At 44.9% G+C, this 20804-nt stretch overlaps 1 protein-coding gene across 1 annotated transcript in view; it reads right to left on the reverse strand.

Moving 5' to 3' along the window:
• The window catches only part of WNK3 (WNK lysine deficient protein kinase 3), a 207774-nt gene that overhangs the window by 22359 nt on the left and 164611 nt on the right, over positions 1-20804 (reverse strand). Inside the window, exons 21-22 of the mRNA XM_073600174.1 lie at positions 15643-16124; positions 3049-3260 (exon numbers count right to left, since the gene is read on the reverse strand). Coding sequence (XP_073456275.1) covers positions 3049-3260; positions 15643-16124 — 694 coding nt within the window. The remainder of the gene's footprint in view (positions 1-3048; positions 3261-15642; positions 16125-20804) is intronic.

The raw sequence follows: 20804 nt of genomic DNA on the forward strand, positions 1-20804 counted from the left end.
GCTCAGAAGCATTCAGGCCAACACAATTTTATTCTGGCAGCAGATGCAAGGTTGCCCACACTTCTGGGGAGAACAGCACCTCATACTGTGTGTAGCTAATATACTACAGTATGATACAGCGCACAGTGGCAGAATCCCTTAGTAACAGAAATATTTATATATTCATTTTTTAAATAAATATCTAGTAGGCAGCTTGCTTTAGCTCTCCTATGGTGCGCCAATATACCACCTAGTGCCTTCTGGTCTGGGTGGTCTGATGCGACCCTTGAATTTCTACATATTGAGTTATTCTGAACATTTGAATATAATTCTTTGTGTACTACTCTGTAAGTGGTCCAATATATGGAGAGCTAGTCCATTACTTAAAGGAATGCATTAAGATAAAAAGCCTTCTGTGTGCATCAGCTGCCCTTAGCCCCCCTATTACTTATCTGAGCCCCCTCTCTATCCAGCGATGTCTACAATTGTCTCGGCCATCTGAGACTCTCCCTCCTGATTACCTGAGACACAGCAGCTGCGCCATTGGCTCCCGCTGCTGTCAAAGTCAGTCAGCCAGCCATTCAGGAGAGAGAGGGGATGCTAACACACGCCATGTTTCTTGTAGTTGGAAATTATCCCTGAAGAAGCCACGACAGGTGAAACAGGTCAGAGACATCTACTTGCAGCTTAAAATGATCACAATTTTAATTTTTTATCATTTATAATGTTACAATGTTTTTAAAACTGTGGTTGGATTTTATGTATTCAATAAATTTGTAGTCCTTTTTACCTTCATATGTTATTCTGGTACACTTAAACTTTAAAGTTTGGCTGGGGCGTTTTTTGGCTTTAAAAAAAAAAAAAAAAAAAATAGTGTGTTCTGAGATTATTTTTTTTTAGCTGTAAAAACGCTCTAACGTCAAAAAACACAGATAAACGCTCAAAAACATGCGCTTGACGTTTTTGATCTATTGAAAAAAAAATAAATAACAATGAAAAACACTAACACTAAAAACGCGATTGCAAAAACGTTGAAAAACTCACTGCAAAGCTATTGGCATTTTTATAACGTTATTTTAACGTCCAGTGTGCATGAGGCCTTATGAACAAAGTTTTGGCGCAAAAACCTACTGTACACTCTTGTTCATATAGACTCCATATTTGCGTATTTGATGTTCTGAAGCAGCAAACATTGTACTTGAAGCTCCATCATAGGACTAGTAGAGTCTTGTACCATGTTAACCATCAATCAGTTCATAAAGTGTGCGAGTCCTTTTATTGGCCAATTAAGTTTTTAAAGGCTTTCTTACGTCTCTTTCTTAGGCATTATTTTAGCACATAAGGAAGGTCCTGAAAGCTTGCATCTTAAAACTTAAAAGGAGAACAAAGCCCACAGATTAAGGCTGGGCTCACACCTATGCGAATTGACAGGAGATAGTGACCGGATCTCTATGGAGCCGGTTCACATATCTCCATTGCAGCTGCGTAGCGGCTTGCACAGAAATGTTGTGGGTCTTTGGCTCCGTTTCAGGGCCGAATTCAGGCAAAACAGTTACATTGAAGGCATATGTCTGGCGATAACAGTCACAGTTGCAAGCATGCATAAGTGGAGATAAACTTACTTTTCTTTCACCGGCATCTTTTGCTAGGTGCCAGTCTTCGGCCGTCTTCATTGGTCAGCGTGACCTTACTCTTGCACATACGCAGGAGTGGAGTCACCCTGGCACACAGGGACCATGCCGGTGATGTAAGCCGAGCTGCACACAGCTCAGTTTACATGCCACAAAAGACAGCAAGCAGGTAGGTGTATTTTATTGCAGAAGAGACATTGCATATCTCTTCTGCAATAAAGAGCTAGCCTGCTCCCAGTTTTTTTTTTGTAAATTTCTGTGTACTGGTTTTTATATAAAGTTACAAAACACAACTTTCAACCGTGCAGGGCCCAAAAACAGGCCCCAACAAACAAGCACATAGAAAAACATCCCTCCCTCCCATCTGCCCAGCCGGCTCCCAGTTTGACAGCTTTATGCCAGCTCTTGACTGAACTGTCAAGCCCATAAATCACTTTTGTCATAGCTGATCATGTGGGCAGTACCATGGCAACTCCAGATCTAGGTAAACGCCAAGATGGCACGGTCCTTAGTTGTAAAGGATAGATGGGTTAAGATATCCTAAAGCTGAATCACAGCTTTATCCCTAACCCTTGAAGCCATGACCCCAACCAATAACTTTACCTCTAAACCTAGACCTAATTCCAGACCCTAAACCTTATCTTCACACCCTAACTTTAACCCCCAAGCAAAACCACTTGTCAAACATCAACACATCTTTTCTAGGAAGAGGAAATCACTGGATATGACGTGTTTCAGGTGTCCCCCTTTCTCAAGATGCTTTAGAAGGGGGGAGGGGGGGCCTGCCCCAAACAAGTCATAACCATGGCAACCTGCTACTCTCTCCAAGGTAGTGCTCTGTATACTGATGCAGCCATCTGAGCCATACATAATCTCCCTGTGTATCCAGCACTGATGCTGTGGGCGGCTCTCATTTCCTTTCCCCAGCACATTGGCACTAGCAGCAGTCACACAAAGAGGAGTAAGGCTTTCCAGTTGCAGGACAAGAGCCCTGGCCAGGCCATCTTGGGTTCTGTTGATTTTTAAAGGCACGCTGGTTCATTGAGAATTCAACTGCATTCATCTATTATTTACATATATTTTAATAATGTGTTTAACCGCACTGCATGGTTTGCGCTTCCCTCTTTTTTTTTTTTGTCTTGAAGTTATCCAAGCAGGGATCCTTGTCATAACCTAAGGAATGACTGCACACTTGTTACCGCTATAAAAGAGTACATTATTATTCAGTGCAGTTTATCCAGTGGGACTAGATTGTGTCATTGGGACTAGTTTTCACTTTTGTACTGTCAATTTCTTAAATATATCAAATTTATGTCATGATATATCAATGACAAAACATCATCCACAAATCAGCTCCAAAAATCATCCAGCAATAGTGCAAAGTACCACTGACAGACTAGACACTTTCTATACAAATCCCACCATTTTATGCACCCACCTGAATGTACAATTCCATTGTCCATGTGTGTGAAAGAATGGGTCCTGCTCCGCTGCTTATTTTTCAGTGACCTGGGACGACGTGGGGACATTTGCTGGGAGGAAGTATCAGAGACCTGTGCTTTGTTCTCTCTCAAAGAACGTAAGCGTATGTATACTTCCTGGAGTTCTCTGTTCTGCTGGGCCTGTAAAGTTACAACCTCTTGAATGTGCCTGTGGAGTGAACACACACAAAACATTTACCGAAATATATTTGGAGGCGTGTGTAATATAATGTAACTTTAAAAGGAAGTAACTACATAAAAAATGGAAGCGTGAAACAAAAATGCCCAGAAAACGTCAAAGCGTGAGAAAAGGAGTCTGTTCCTGACCATCCTCCCTACTTGTGGGTGCAAAACGTAGACAAAGAGAGAAAGGCTGACATATCTTGAAGTTTATAGAGGCACTGTCACTTTGCCCATTCGGGACATGGTTACAGTTCTTGAACAGGCAACATTGGCTAGGAATCAGTGAGATAGGGGAATGTTCTTTTACCCCGACACTGCCCTAAATTGGCAAGATGACAGTACCCATGTCCTCAATTACTCCTGCTGTGTACTATCCACAGGGATTGGAGGACAGGTCTGTCAGCACAACTCTAATTATTGGCACAGACAGGCTGAGTTCCCAGCACAGCCAGAAAACTGGCCACATGCCTAGTGTGGTCAGCTTTTGATAGGAAAGCAGAGGGACCGGCAGGAACAGCAAGGATTTCACACAAAGGAAGCAATACAGAGAGCACAGGATAATTTTTTACACAAGTATATGGTACAGCAGGCACATACACTATATTACCAAAAGTATTGGGAGACCTGCATTTACACACACACACACACACACACACACACAAACACACAAACACACAAACACACAAACACACAAACACACAAACACACAAACACACACTTTAATGGCGTCTTAGTCCGTAGGGTTCAATATTGAGTTGGCCCACCCTTTGCAGCTATAACAGCTTCAACTCTTCTGGGAAGGCTGTCCACAAGGTTTAGGAGTGTGTTTATGGGAAAGTTTGAAAATTCTTCCAGAAGCGCATTTGTGAGGTCAGGCACTGGTGTTGGACGAGAAGGGCTGGCTCGCAGTCTACGTTCTAATTCATCCCAAAGGTGTTCTATCGTGTTGAGGTCAGGACTCTGTGCAGTCAAGTTCCTCCACCCCAAACTCACCCATGTCTTTATGGACCTTGCTTTGTGCACTGGTGCACAGTCATGTTGGAACAGGAAGGGGCCATCCCCAAACTGTTCCCACAAAGTTGGGAGCATGAAATTGTCCAAAAAGTCTTGGTATACTGACGCCTTAAGAGTTTCCTTCACTTGAACTAAGGGGCCAAGCCCAACCCCTGAAGAACAAGCCCACACCTTAATCCCCCCTTCACCCAAATTAATTGGACCAGTGCACAAAGCTTGGTCCATGTAAGCAGTGTGTGCAGGCCAGTCAAGTTCCTTCACCCCAAAAACTCACTCATCCATGTCTTTATGGACCTTGCTTTGTGCACAGTCATGTTGGAACAGGAAGGGGCCATCCCCAAACTCTTCCCACAAAGTTGGGAGCACGATATTGTCCAAAATGTCTTGGAATGAGGACGCCTTAAGAGTTCCCTTCACTGGAACTAAGGGGCCAAGCCCAACCCCTGGAAAACAATCCCACACCATAATCCCCCCTTCACCAAATGGTTTGGACCAGTGCACAAAGCAAGGAAGACACTAGGCTGGATTAGGGGACTAGTTAGATTGATGTTTAAGTTGGCTATTCCCTGGCTATGTTAATTATCTTACTGTGTACAGTTTGCATTGTTCAGGCTCTTACATTATCTTGTGTGCTATATTCTGTGTGAATTTACAATAAAAGAGTGTTCCAGTTTGCACCTAGTGTTGTCTAGTCCTTGGGTGCAATATTCAGCTATCATACCTTGTTCCTGGTTCCAGACTGGAGGCAGCTGTATCTTGATGGAGGCACCCAAGCGGGCTGCCGGATGGTCTGTCACAATACCCATCTGCTGTACAGCTATATACACTCACCGGCCAACTTATTAGATACACTTTGCTAGTACCGGGTTGGACCACCTCCTTTTGCCTTCAGAACTGCCTTTATTTTTCGTGGCATACATTTCTCAGAGATTTGCTCCACTGTGACATGATACAATCACACAGTTGCTGCAGCTTTGTTGGCTGCACATCCATGATGTTAACTCCACATCACAAAGGTGCTCTATTGGATTGAGATGTGGTGAGTGTGGAGGCCATTGGAGTACAGTGACATCATTGTCCAGTGGTGAGATTTGTGACATGGTGCATTATCCTGCTGGAAGGAGCCATCAGAAGATGGGTACACTGTAGTCATAAAGGGATAGACATGGTCAGCAACAACACTCAGGTAGGTCGTGGTGTATAAACCATGCTCAATTGGTACTAAGGGGTCCAAAGTGTGCCAAGAAAATATCCCCCACACCATTACACCAACGGCCTGAACCGTTGATACAAGGCAGGATGGATCCATGCTTTCATATTGTTTACATCAAATTCTGACCCTACCATCTGAATGTTGCAGTTGAAATCGAGACTCAGGCGACGTTTTTTCCAATCTTCTGTTGTCCAATTTTGGTGAGCCTGTGCGAATTGTAGCCTCAGTTTCCTGTTCTTAGCCGACAGGAGTGGAACCCGGTGTGGTCTTCTGCTACTCTAGCCCATCTGCTTCAAGGTTCGATGTGTTGTGCATTCAGAAAGGGTATTCTGCATAGCTTGGTTGTAACGAGTGGTTATTTGAGTTACTGTTGCCTTTCTATCATCTCAAACCAGTCTGCTCATTCTCCTCTGACATCAACAAGGGATGTTCCTCCACACAACTGCCGCTCACTGGATATTTTCTCTTTTTTGGACCATTCCCTGTAAACTCTAGAGATGGTTGCGTGTGAAAATCCCAGTAGATCAGCAGTTTTTGAAATGCTCAGACCAGTGCGTCTGGCACCAACAACCATGCCACGTTCAAAGTCATTTAAATCCCTTTTCTTCCCCATTCTGATGCTCTGTCTGAACTTCAGCAAGTTGTCTCCACCACGTTTAGATGCCTAAATGCATTGAGTTGCTGCCATGTGATCAGCTGATTAGCAATTACCAAGCAATTGAGCAGTTGTACCTAATAAAGTGTCTGAGTGTATATACTACACCGATCTGCTGTACAGGTATACATACACTATACTGATCTACTGTACAGGTATACATATGTATATCAATCTGTGGTACAGGTATAACTATTATACCAATCTGCTGTACAGGTGTACAAACACTATACTGCTCTGCTCTACAGGTATACATATATTACACTAAACCACTGTACATAACCCACACACTAAGTGTAAACACTGTATATACAGTTAGGTCTATATATATTTGGACACAGGCACAATTTTCAAACTTTTGGCTCTGTATGCCACCAGAATAAAATTTAAACCAAACAATACAAATTAATTTGAAGCTTTAATTCAAGGGGTTGAACATAAATATCAAGTACAAATTTTAGGAACTGCAACTATTTTTATACACAATCCCCCCCATTTTCAGGAGCTCAAATGTAATTGGACAAATGAACATAATCATAAATAAAATATTTTTAATATTTTGTTGAGAATCCTTTACTGGCAATGACTGCCTGAAGTCTGGAACGCATGGACATTACCAACGACTGGGTTTCCTCCTTTTTGATGCTTTGCCAGGCTCTAACCGCAGCAGTCTTCAGGTTGTTCTTTGTTTGTGGGTCTGCCTGCCTTTAGTTTTGCCTTCAACAAGTGAAAAGCATGCTCAATTGGGTTGATATAATGTGACTGACTTGGCCATTGCAGAATATTCCACTTCTTTTCCTTCAAAAGCTGCTGGGTTGCTTTTGCAGTGTGTTTTGGATCATTGTCCATCTTTACTGTGAAGTGCCATCCAAATAACTGCTGCATTTGGCTGAATCTGGGCTGCCAATATCTCTCTAAACACTGCAGCATTCATCTGGCTGCTTCTGTCACATCATCAATAAACACCAATGACCCAGTGCCACTGGAAGCCATGCATGCCTATGCCATCACACTGCAAGCGCCACTATGCGACCACAGATGACGTTGTGTGCTTTTGATCATGAGCTGTTCCAAGCCTTCTCCACACTTTTCTTCCTGTCATTCTGGTACAGATTAATCTTAGTTTCATCCATCGAAAGAATGCTTTTCCAGAACTGGTCTGGCTTTTTTTTTTTTAGATTTTTTTTTGGCAAAGTCTAATCTGGCTTTTCTATTATTCAGGCTAATAAACTGTTTGCACCTTGTGGTGAACCCTCTATATTTGCTCTTGTGAAGTCTTTTCTTGATTGTAGACTTTGACAATGATACACCCACCTCCTGGAGAGTGTCCTTCACTTTTCTGGATGTTGTGAATGGGTTTTTTATTTGCTGAGCTCTCCAGTGCGTGCCTCTTTCCTCAGAATGTACCAAACTGTTGATTTGGCCACTCCTAATGTTGCTACTGATGGATTTGTTTAGTTTTTGAAACCGTACAATGGCCTGCATGCAGCCTTCCATGGACAGCTCCTTTGAACGCATGATGTAGGTTCACAGAAATAGATTCCAGATGCAAATACCACACTAAAGCCTCGCACACACAGTTCGATTGTTGTTAGGGAATTGTCTGTTGACAGACTGTTGTCCTAAATTCTTACCGTTTGTACGCTCCTTTTGACAATGTCCAATTTTCAGCCAACAAATGTTGGATGGCAGGCTAGTCAATTTTCGACGGACACAAATCCATCACACAAAAGTCAAAAGTACAAACGCATGCTTGGAATCAATGCTCACCAAAGACAGAATTAGCAGAAGAGGCCCAACGGGTGGTGCTCAAGAGCTGAAATTCCTTGTACTAAGTTCATGTTTGTGGCACGACAATTGTGTAACGTTAGTATGCAAGACAAGATCCTGGCACGCGCCCTTTTGACAAAAAACAGACGCTCGATTGGCCAACAATCGTACTGTGTGTACGAGTCTTTAAAATGAACTCCAGAACTCTTACCTGCTTAATTGATGAAGAAAGAACGAAGAAGTAGCCCACACCTGTCCATGAAACAGCTTTTGATTCAATTGTCCAATTACTTTTGGTCCCTTGAAAAAGGGGGATGGCTATTCTTAAGAGCTGTAATTCCTAAACCCTTCCTCTGATTTGGATGTACATACCCTCAAATTAAACCTGGTAGTGTGCACTTTCAGCCCATATTCAATATATAACTATAGCTTGAATATGTTTTGGTAAACCCCTGAAAAAAAATAGGATCTTTATAACAAGCTTACCTGTAAAGTCCTTTTCTTGGAGTACATCATGGGACACAGAGCCATAGTTATTAACTTAATGGGTCTATAGGCACCTTCAGGTGATGGACACTGGTATACCCAATACAGGAAGTTCACTCCCTATATAACCCCTCCTCCTTCCAGGAGTACCTCAGTTTTTGTAGCAAAGCAATATATCTAAACCCCAAAAGAGGGGAGGGACCTCTGTGTCCCATGATGTACTCCAAGAAAAGGATTTTAAGTTAAGCAGTTATAAAAATCCTATTTTCTTTATCGTACATCATGGGACACAGAGCCATAGTTATTAACTTAATGGGACGTCCCATAGCAATGCTATTTGAGGGGAGGGAGAGACAACCTGCAGGGTACCCCCCAGACTTGAGGACTTACACTGCTGCCTGCAGCACACTGCGCCCGAAGGGGATATCCTCATGCCTCCTTACATCCACCTGATAAAATCCAGGGAATGTATGGACTGCAGACCAAGTTGCGGCCTTACAGAACTGAGCCATGGAGTCCTGGTGACGCACTGCCCAAGATGCACTAACTAACCTGGTAGAGTGCACCTTGACTTGAAAAGGGGGAATCTTTCCCCTTCAATCTTAAAGTGGACTTCCACCCAAAAGTGGAACTTCCACCCAAAAGTGGAACTTCCACTCATCAGGTTCCTCCCCCCCTCCGGTGACACAGTTGGCACCTTTCAGGGGGGAGGGGGGTACAGATACCTGTATATTACAGGTATCTGTACCCACTTCCGGCGTAGATAGCCGCAGAATCTGCGGTTATTTACGCCACTTCCTGCTCCCTCCCCGCTGCCTGCTGGGAAACACACGGGTCCCAGAGGCAGCAGGGAGCATTCGTATTGCGCGGCGCGACTCGCGCATGCGCAGTAGGGAACCGGGAAGTGAAGCCGCACGGCTTCACTTCCTGATTCCCTTACCGAAGATGGAGGCGGCAGCACCCGAGGACGGAGAGACGCTTCGGCCTCGGGTGCCGACATCGCGGGCGCCCTGGACAGGTAAGTGTCCATGTTTTAAAAGTCAGCAGCTGCAGTATTTGTAGCTGCTGACTTTTAAAAAAAATTTTTTCGGCGGCGCTCCGCTTTAAGTCTGAATTATAACTTGCCGAATCCACTTAGTGACAGTGGATTTCGATGCTGCTTGTTTTTTCTTAGGACCCTCTAGCAGAATAAATATGACAGTCTTCCGAATCTGAGCAGTCGTCTTTAAATAGACTTTGACCGCTCTCACCACATCAAGACAACGTAGTGACTTTTCTTCCCTGGAACATGGTTTTGGAAAAAAAACAATGGCAGGACAATATCTTGGTTCAGGTGAAAACCTGAGACCACTTTTAGCACAAAATCTGGACAAGGGCGTAACACCACTCTGTCCTCATGAATAATCAAGTATGGCTCTTTACAAGAAAGAGCAGCCAATTCCAAAACCCTCCTTGCTGAGGATAAAGCAACCAAGAACACCAGCTTCCTTGTCAGAAGGACTAAGAGAATATGCTGTATCTGTTCAAATGGCTGTTTTTGTAACAAAACTAAGTTCAAGTCCCCCTTGGGACTTGAACTTAGTTTTGTTACAAAAACAGCCATTTGAACAGATACAAGGTGATCCAACTGGCAGATTAATCCGTATCACCCCTTGCATAAAACCCCAGATTAAAGAATGTGTAGCAAGCGGTCTTTGAAATAAGACCGATAAAGCTGAGACTTGGCCTTTAATAGTACTCAAGGCCAACTTCATCTCTAACCCTAATTGTAGAAAGGCAAGAATTCTGCCTATGATATACCTCTGAGGGTGCCAACCCTTGGATTCATACCAGGAAACATAAGCCCTCCAGACTCTATAATATATAGTTCTGGAAGCTGGCTTCCTTGCATTAAAGTAGAGATAACTGACCTGGAAAGCCCACGTTTCTTCAGAATGTGGGTTTCAATAGCCAAGCCTTTAAATTTAGCATTCGTAAGGTAGGATGGAATTTCGTTCCTTGTGAGAGTAGGTCTGGCCGTAGTGGGAGGGACCATGGACCCTCCACTGCCATCTTTACGATTTCTGCATACCATGACCTTCTGGGCCATGCTGGTGCTACCAGAATTACCAGATCCTGCAAAGAAGTCGAGGCAGCAACTGAATAGGGGGAAATGCATAGATCAGGGAGAACTGATCCCACTGGGTCACCAACACATCTGTTCCACATGCGAGTGGATCCCTTGTCCTGGACACAAAGTTGACTAACGTCATGTTGAATCCAGATGCTAGAAGATCTACGTCCGAAGTCCCCCATCTTTGGCAAACAGCCTGAAAAATGTCGGGGTGAAAAGACCATTCCCTGGGAATAACTGCTGGCGACTCAGGTAGTCCACCTGCCAATTCTCTACTCCCGGAATGAAGACTGTCGACAGGCACGGAACATTCCTTTCTGCCCAAGTAAGAATATGGTCCACCTCTGTCTATGCTGCAAGACTCTTGGTGCCCCCTTGATGATTGATATAGGCCACCACTGTGGCATTGTCGGATTGGATCCTGACAGGACAATCCCGTAACCTGGAAGGCCAGGCCTTCAGAGCCAGACGCACTGCCCAAATCTCTAGGATATTGATGGGCAATACTCTTACGGTTCTTGACCACAGTCCCTGGACAGTTGTCTTCTCTAGTACTGCTCCCCAGCCTGAAAAGGCTGGCATATGTCGTTACCATTTTCCAGATAAATGGTCTGAAGGATTTCCCTTTCAGCAGATTCTGGGTTAGTAACCACCAATTGAGGCTTTGGGACACCCTTGGGGACAGCCGCATTGGCAAGTCCAAAGCTTGGATCGTTTTGTTCCAAGCACACAGTTTTGCAACAGTATCGAATGGAACTGGGTAGAGCTGCACGATACTAGGAAAAATGAGAATCGCGATTCTTTTGCTTAGAATACAGATCACGATTCTCTCACGATTCTTTAAAATGGTTAAATTTAAAAGAGAAAAATCAGCTGTAGACGGCGCATGCGCAATCAACACACCGCTCGCTCCCGATGCTCGGGGCTTGTTATTCATTTATTACAGCAAGGGGCGGATGCTTTTCTCAAAGGGGCGGATGCTTTTCTCAAAGGGGCGGATGTATAGTTAACCATACATCCGCCCCTTTGAGAAAAGCATCCGCCCCTTGCTGTCTTTATAACCATATATACATCTGCCCCTTTGAGAAAAGTATCCGCCCCTTGCTGTATTAAATAACCAGCCCGGGCATTGGGAACGAGCGGCGTGTTGATTGCGCTTGCGCAGTCCAGGCCGGCACTATGCTCTATGCTGACTGACGTCAGTTCCAGTTGCTGACGTCAGTTCCGATATCAGCGCCATTTGCGTTCCACGCTGGTTCCGTGCCCCCGACTGGGAGATCCGGAAAATCGAGCTAATCCAGCTTGCAGATCGCGCGGGGGGGTGAATCGAAATCGCGATCTTATATACGATTAATCGTGCAGCTCTAGAACTGGGCATAGAGAACTGCTTTGACTGAAGCCACTATCTTTCCTAACAACCTTATGCAAAGGCGAATGGAGGGATCTCCTTTCGAACTGACCATCCGCACAGACTCTCTTATGAAGTAAATTTTTGCCTGAAGCAAGTACACCTTTTTCTGGGCTGCATCTATGATCAGACCCAAATACTCTAGCTTTCTTAGAGGTTTTAAGGAAGACTTCTCTAGGTTGAGAACCCAACCCAGAATTTTCAGGTAATTGGTTGTAATGCGTACACTTTGCTCCAAACGAGCCACCAATTGGTCTATTAGCAATGGATCAACTAGGTACACCAAGACTGTTATGCCCTGTGCCCTTAACCTGGCTAGAGGTGGGGCCAGTACTTTTGTGAACACCCGGGGTGCTGTGGCTAGCCCGAAGGGCTGAAAGTGCTGCTGTTCTACTTCGAACCGTAGTAGAACCTTTGGTGAGCGGGAAATAGAGGGACATGCAGATATGCATCCCTGATGTCGATAGATGCCAGAAGTTCTCCTCCTTGTAGGATAGAAACTACTGACCTGATGAGACTCCATGCAAAAGGAGCAGATCTTCAGGAACTGATTTATATTCTTTAGATCTAGAATGGGTCTGACATCGCCATTTGGTTTTGGTACCATAAAGAGGTTTGAATAAAACCCCAAACCTTGCTCTTTTGTGGGGATCTGTATGATCACCCCCCGAGCTAATAATCGGTCTAAAGCCTGAAACAGAGACGGTCTTTTCCCTGGATCTTTGGGAAAGTTTGATCTCAGAAAACGAGACGGTGGAAACTCCCGAAATTCTGGTTTGTATCCTAAAGACACCGTCTGTCTTCAATTTCCTCTTGCCAGACTTCCGAGTATTGCAGAAGTCTTCCCCCCACTCTGGCAAGGGGGAGCGCCTCTTCATAATGAGGGTTTAGTATTCAGCTTTGCAGATTTCCAGCCCCAGGTCTTTTTCTGTGCCTGGGCCTGACCCCAAGGCTTTCCTCTAGAGTGACGGTGGAGGCCATCACCACTGCCTAGAAGGGTGTTTATACTTTCTTTTGACTGGCAAAAGAGTACTCTTCCCACTAGAAATCGTTTGGATGTATTTGTCCAAATCCTCCCCAAATAGTCGATCCCCATGAAAAGGGAATCTAGTCAGAAGCCTTTTGCAAGGTGCTTTGGCTGACCAATTTTTTAACCACAGGGTCCTATGCATGGGTCCTATGCATGTGTACTAGCACAAGCGCAAGGCGGGATTGCCTGGTGATTAGAATCTTTCATGGCGTCTATGGCAAAACATAGCGCCTTTGGCAGTTTGGCCAAATCGCGAGCCTGTTGTGCAGGGACCTCTTTAAGGGCCTGTCTAAGTTGGTCCCTTAGGGACCAACAGATGCCTATTGCCACAACTGCAGGCTGACTCTGCTAGAGGTGGCTTGAAAGAGGCACGAACCATCTCTGTAAGAGATTATACCAGCAATCTCTCAGATTGCGAGGCTGAAAAAGGTTCATCTACCATTGTTTCCTCCAGAGAGGAGTAATTAATCGGTTTGCCCTTCTTTCTGATCCCCTGAGGGTACCCCCTACCCACTGTTCCCTTGGTAAGGGGTCTAAGGTGGGGGAGGGGGATCTAACATGCTTCCTATCCTTTTGGATAGCGGATGCTATTAAAGTCGCTAATCTTCCTTCTAGGAACTACAGGGCAGAGGAAAATGCAACTTTCCTCTCACATATACAGGGGCTGAAATGTGATAAGCAGTTGCACCACCAATTGGTCCCAATGACTCACCCTGGCTTGCCATATCTGGTATCTCAGGCAAGGATGACAGTGTGGAGACACGACTGGAGTTCCCAGCGCCTGGGGGTGGAATTTTTGGTACCTTTGGGGTGTCTTTTTTGGGAGCCATAGTGCCGAGCACAAAAAAACAGAGGCACTAAGTAAATGAACAACTCGCTGAGCAAAATAGTTTAGCAAAATAAAATCATAATAAAGTTCAGCTTTTAGTTGTTATCAAATGTTATTTCCTGCACTGGAAATGCCTGCATCCCTTACGTGCCCCCAGCGCTCTTGTGTCCTGTGTGTCCGCTGCAGCTGTGAGAAGCTGTCTCTGTCCCCAGCGCCATGTGCTCGCGTACTTACATCCTGCACACAGCGCCACGCCCGCTACGTCAATCAACAATCAACACCCCCCCCTCTGTTTTTAATTAGCCCTAGTCCGTGCACGCGCGGATGGCTTACACTTGAAAACACATAAAATCTAGGAATGGGACTTTGGGGGCACAACAGTATTAAACTACAAAAGGGTAGATATGTTTGGAATTTGAGCGAGGGGGGGGGGGGGGGCAAGGGAGGGCTGGGCGGCGGGAAGTTTTCAAAAAAACCTGTGGGGAAACAGAAATAAATTCTAAATGAAAAAGCCGCTGCCGCACCCACTGAGGGGGGGGGGGGGGATACAAGCTTCAGTTGTACCTCACTCCCCCAGGGGGGAAATGTTCAGGATGAGGATCCCCCTTGGCTTTTGAGACCACACATTTACTGTTAAGCTGGGACTTCTGAGCTGACTGAGAAGTAACGTACTAAGGTATGCATTTACTCCCTCTAGTAGGAGACTTTAGGCATGACAACATTTTTACTTATCTAAGAAAAAAAAGCATAGGTGGACTTTTTACAGTTCCTAGGCTTCTTCCCTTACCTTTTCCTCGCTGCAGGATACTGCTGTAACAGACAGATCCAAACTTCACCCAGCACGACGAGCTGCGTTAGCAAACGTTCAAAGGACTAGGTCCCCATTATAGGGGGTCCACTCCCTTGGACCTGTATAGCACCCCTCAGGAAAACTTTAGGTAATGTAGCATGACCAAAAAAGTCCTGGGTCCTGGGGTCCAGCCCTGCAAAGAGAGGCGTTACAGGCAAAACCTCGTGCTTCGTATACGAGGCCCGGGTACCATCCACCTTGGCCGCAGTGGCGCCTTGGATGGATCCGGTCTATGGAGGCTTTTTAACTCCAGTATGGGATCCCTGCAGCTTGGAGCTCTTAGGAGCACATCTTCAATCATGACCAACACCTTAGACACTGGCGAAAAAACTGAGGTACTCCTGGAAGGAGGAGGGGTTATATAGGGGAGTGAACTTCCTGTATTGGGTATACCAGTGTCCATCACCTGAAGGTGCCTAAATACCCATTAGGTTAATAACTATAGCTGTGTCCCATGATGTACGATAGAGAAACTAAAATTGTGTCTGTGTCCAAATATATATGGACCTCACTGTACATCTGAGCACATTGCATAGTACAAGGAATAATTTTGTGATCTGTATTGTACACCTGCTACACTTATTTATAATGTTCTATTTCATATATTATATTCACTTACCTGTGTGGATCTACATATAATACTCTAACTATAAACAATGTATGGCCACTCACTTGTAGTTCCACAGGTAACATTGTAACGGAATACATATTTATATATGCAACTGCACACAAAGATCTTTTGTAACTCAAGTAGTTTGTCACTAGATTTCATTAGTAGATTTGTAGTTTGTTAGTAGATTAGCCATTTTCTGTGCAGGCTGCTGTTCCATCGCAGAGATCATAACAAAGATTGCACAGGGAGCAGCAAAATAATAGCACAGCTCTGGATAAGGGTAGAGAAGGAATCAGACACATCTGAGTTAAAAGAAAGTGACAGATCCCCCACGGTAAAGCACGAAGATTCCGTGCACAGCCACAAATGTAATAAAATCACACTAACTTCTCTCGCAATTTGTGCAGCTCCACTTTCAGCTCCTCATCTTCTAGCTCAGACTCATCATCGCTGCTCATGGGAGATGACGGAGAGTAGAGCTGGGCATTTTGCTTTGGGGTAAACACCTTGTCCCCGTTAGAATTTTCTCCAGCCTCTCGTTCCTGGTCTTTGCTTAGAACTGCAGACATTTCAGAATCGCTACTTGGCTGCTTTGGAAAGTTATTCTCTGTCTTGCCATCCATCCACATTGTCGGCCTATAATGAGCACTGCTGCCAGTGGCAGAGGTCTCTTCTAGCTCCGCATCAGGAGTTAGAGAAGAGTTATCGGTCTCAAAGGCTGTGCTAGCCGACTGCGGCGTCTCCTCAGCTTTGGTACCAACAGACCCCGTTTTTTCGAAAGGGATGGGACTCTGTGTTTGCAGGGATGTGGGTGGGACACTGGCAGATTCATTAGTAGCACGTTGCTCTTGTTGTGGGACAGTAACAACCTTCAGGAAAAAAAAAAGGGCATTAGAACTTTGAAATTTTGCATTTGTCAATTATGTGCATTGCGGCGGACAGTGTCATTTACATCATCACGTTTGTATCACTTTGCGTTAAGTTATCTGACATGTAGCATTCCGCTCACTGCTCCCCAAACACCTGTATTTATGTCAATGTAAACAAGCTGCAAACATGCCACAAAAATCCAAAGAAGCAGAAAACCATCACAGAGGAGGTGTACAGAAAGCATTAACGTGAGGCAAAACACGTCAATAGTGCATCTTAAGGTGATAGGTGCATTAATGGGCATCTAAACAAGCACTTACACTCTAAGGCACAGGTGTCAATCTGGTGGCCCTCCAGCTGTTATAGAACTACAAGTCGCATGAGGCATTGCAAGGCTGACGGTTACAAGCACAATTTCCACAGGCAGAGGCATGGTGGGACTTGTATTTTCTTAACAGCTGGAGGGCCGCCAGTTTTCACCCCTGCTCTAAGGGTAGATTTAGATGTGCGTCTAGATCCACTTCTCCTCTGCAGAGTGATCCGACGTCTCCTCATCCCCTGCCTCAACCCAATTTTTTTATAAACGCATTGCAATGCAACCACGTGCGTTGCACACAGTTGTGAGGCGTATGCTGCGCTTCCCCGTTATCCCAATCGCTGTATGTCAGGTAGTTTTTGCCACAAAATAAAGCATTGCGGGCATGGCATGTAAACACCGCTATCCGCTGCCTATTGCAGCTTGGGGAGAGAGGTTAAAAACGCGGCTCAACCACACATTTTTATATAGCACCCCCACCCACCCTGTCTAAAGCTGGATACACACTATACAATTTTCTGTAGATTTTTTTCCTCAGATTTATCAAAACCATATAATAGGTGGTCAAACCTTAAGAGTTGCAATTTGTATGCAATCAGGCCGGCCCTTGCACTACATGGTTTTGGTCAATCTAAAAAAAAAGTATAGTGTGTATGGGGGTCTAAATGAGGCCTTATAGTTGTTGCCAACCAGTGTGCCTACAAAGTTGCAAGGACTAACTCAGATGCAAATTTATGTGTTTGATTGCCTTTTAGAACTTTCTGCTATATTCCATGACGATACCTGCTTTAGTTCTCAGCACTAAATTTGCTTTTTTGCCCAAAAAAATAATTTAGGAAAATGCACCCATATTAATGGATTAAAAAAAAAAAAAAAAAGTGGGTTTATTGTGGGTTTTTTTTGCATAGAATCAGTGGATCATGGGTACAATGCTCTAGCTCCTGCAGCTACTCGTCTGTACAAACTTTTGGGCTGGAGGAATGCAAGTGCGCTGACATCCCCGTGCTTGTGCTCCATCTACAGTCCCTCTGCGGCAGTGGTAGTTTTTTTTTTTCTTGTCAATAAAGTTTTATTGAATGTGACAGCAACATTACAGTACATTTAATAGCAGAGTACAGTATGCATGTATGAAGATACTTAGTATAATGTCCATGCTTGTAATGCAATTAAACAAACTATAACACCACGTGTAACAAGCATTCGTGCAACAAGATTGGACGTAAAGAATCCCTGTGAATGAATGAATGACGCGGCTGTGCAGGCAGAGCCAGTAAAGAGAAGAACCCTTCCCGGTTCTCTAATCGGGGAAGGGGAGCTGTTTGGGGGTGTGGGGCTGTGCACACTGACCAGCACTGGTTGAGTGTCACCTGTATATTGACAGACTACTGGTGCCCACAGTGCAGTGCAGTCTGCCAGGCAGTGCAAAGAAAGCATACGAAATACCTGTTTACCCATCCCTGCTAACAGAATATCTTTACTTCTTCGATGCCTGAGCCCTTTTTGTAAATTTTGCACACTTAAAAAAATTATTTCAGGCCTGAAGATTACATAAAACACCCAATCATTATATATTTTCTGAAAACAGGCACCCTACATCAGGGGTGTCAAACTCAATTTCGTTGTTATGGTTGTCCTCAAAGGGCTGGTTGCATCTGTAAGACTATATAAAATTTATGCAGGGCTTTTTTTTTTCTCAGAGAATAGGAGCTGGAACCCAACAACGCCCCCCACTGAACCGCGTCGAAGTATGGGTGTTGCCAATTTGCACTAATAGTGGGAGGATCTTAAATGGGGCAATAAATACCAAGAGTGCCTTATGTGTGGAGTTCAGGAATGCGCTACGTACAGAGTGCAGATTCCAGGGGTGTGCTACACACAGAGTGCGGAGTTCAGATGTGTGCTATGTTCAGAGTTAAGGGGAGTGCTGTGTACAGAGTGCAGAGTTGAGGAGTGTGCTACATACAAAGTGCAGGGTTTAAGGATGTGCTATGTCCACCCCTCCCCCTGGGTGCGAGGGCCACATTAAATGGCCTGGAGGGCCGGATTTGGCCCGCAGGCCTTGTGTTTGACACATGTACCCTAGAGAATGAAATAGTGGTGGCCAATTTTCTATGTCACTTTATATTCATATATATTTATATTACCACGATATAATATATATGAATATAATAATAGATATGAATATAATATACAGATATGAATATCTATATATCTATATATTTATTATGATAAAATTTCAGTGAAAAACACATTAAAGTGAATTTTAGGGTAAACAAACGCAATAAACTACCCACACTTTTGGCAAAGTATAAAAGACAAGGTTGCACTGAGTCAATAGATACCCAACACGCTAAAGTGGTACTAAAGTCTGTTTTTTTCTTTAAAAGTAACAAACGTGTTATACTTACCTGTTCTGTGCAGTGGTTTTGCACAGAGCAGCCCAGATCCTCCTCTTCGGCACTCTGGCCCCTCCCTCCTGTCGAGTGCCCCCACGGCAAGCAGCTTGCTATGGGGGCACCCGAGCTGAGCTGCAGCTCCGTGTGTCCAATCAGAGACAGAGCCGCGGGGTTTGGCCCCATCCCCTCTCTCTCCCGACTGGGTGAGTTTAATTGACAGCAGCCATGCATTAAGATGAATAAAAAAAATCTTGCCTTTACAACCACTTTAAAACATTAAAAGAAGTAAGGGAATCTGGTTTTTAATCCATAATCCCCTGTCCCCTGGCATCTCTGCACTGAGAGCGGAGCCATCAAACATCGACGATGGCTCGGTTCTCTCAGCTCCCCGAGCAGAAAGCTGCTGCCTGTCAATCAGCAGCTCTCCTCTATGCTCCTCCACACTCACTGGAGCGCTGAGCTGTGGAGGGGTGGGGAGCGGCTGTCTCGCTGTGAGGCTGAGACGGCTATCAGTCCAGGCACCTGGACCTAACAAGCTCAGGCTGGACTTCTCCTTTAAATGTGTGTGCGCCTGTGAAATGGCGACAAAACTTCAGTACCCTAGATTTTCTATAGAGGATGCTTCAAAAGTTAGGGGACTTGAGGTCATCAGCTTAGTGTTCTGGAGAAGGTCTTGTGCTATAAATATTGCTCTTACTCCGGCATGTGCAGCGATATGCAACATGTGTATCGCAATCAACGTTTGGGAGGGGGATTTTATGTGCTTGGGTTGAATTTTTTTTTTTTTTTTTTCATCACATACTATGATGATTTTTAGGTAACAGGTTCTCCTTAATGAGGCATGCAAAGTCTTTTAGACCCTGCATGTCTCCTTTGGGCTCCAGTGAATCTATTGCAATACAGATCGCACTGCAATAAATACCCTCCTGGCTATGCTAGCCATAGACACAAAGAGGCTGACCCGGAAGTGACATCATAGATGTCGCTTTCTGGGTCACAGCAAGAAGGGGAAGAGAGCGGACTTGTGTCCTCTATTCTCCTTCCCCCTCCACAAACCATGTAGGTCCTGAGCCCGCAGATGGGCAAGCCGAAGCCTGGAACACTTGGCGGGGGCGCCGGTACCAGGGGTGTTTGGAGCCAATCGGGCAGCAGCCGCTGAATGCCTGCACCTGACAGGTAGGAGTCTGCCTGTCAGTTTTACACACAATCATTTTATATTAAATTTTGGTTGGAGAACGCACAGAGAAGCCCCGATCCTCATCTTCTCAGGTCCCCCGCTGGTGCTCCCAGCCCCCCCCCCGCCGAATGCCCCCACAGCCTCTTGCTATGGGGGCAGTCCTTCCTGCTCGCTCCTGAGCCAGCTCTGTGTGGCCATAGCCACACAGAGCACAGCTCGGCACCAGAGCTATTGGTGTCTGAGCCAATGAGGAAGAGCGCCGAGAGAGCCTCTACTCTCATGCACATTGCTGGATCGAGATTGGGCTCAGGCACATAGTAGAGGGAGCGCATGCAGAAGGTTGCTTACTTGAATGCATAGAATGCACTAGGGTGAAAAAAAATAAAACAAAACAACAACTTCTGCCTTTAGAACACTTTAAAGCAGAACTTTACCCACAACAACTTGATAAAAAATATTTTCTTTAGCAAGGAACATGCATTCCACATGAAAAATTATGCTACCAACATTATGTGTGCTGTAAATTGCCTCCAGCATTTCTCCCATTTCTTCCTGCTGGAGGCTGCCATTTTCCTAAAGCCCAGAGTCCTTTTAAAGCACTAAATCTTTAGGCTGTCAGCAGATCAGCCTCTACATTTTCGGCACAGTGCCTAAAATAGAAAGCAACTGATGTGCAGGGCAGGGTGAAACAGTGGGGTTGATTTACTAAAGGCAAATAGGCTGTGCACTTTGTAAAGTGCAGTTGCACTCTCCATTAGCAGTTGGCTCCAGAGCTTAGTAAATGAGGTAA

The sequence above is a fragment of the Aquarana catesbeiana genome, linkage group LG09 (assembly GCF_042186555.1).
Source record: "Aquarana catesbeiana isolate 2022-GZ linkage group LG09, ASM4218655v1, whole genome shotgun sequence".
Taxonomy (NCBI): Eukaryota; Metazoa; Chordata; class Amphibia; order Anura; family Ranidae; genus Aquarana; species Aquarana catesbeiana.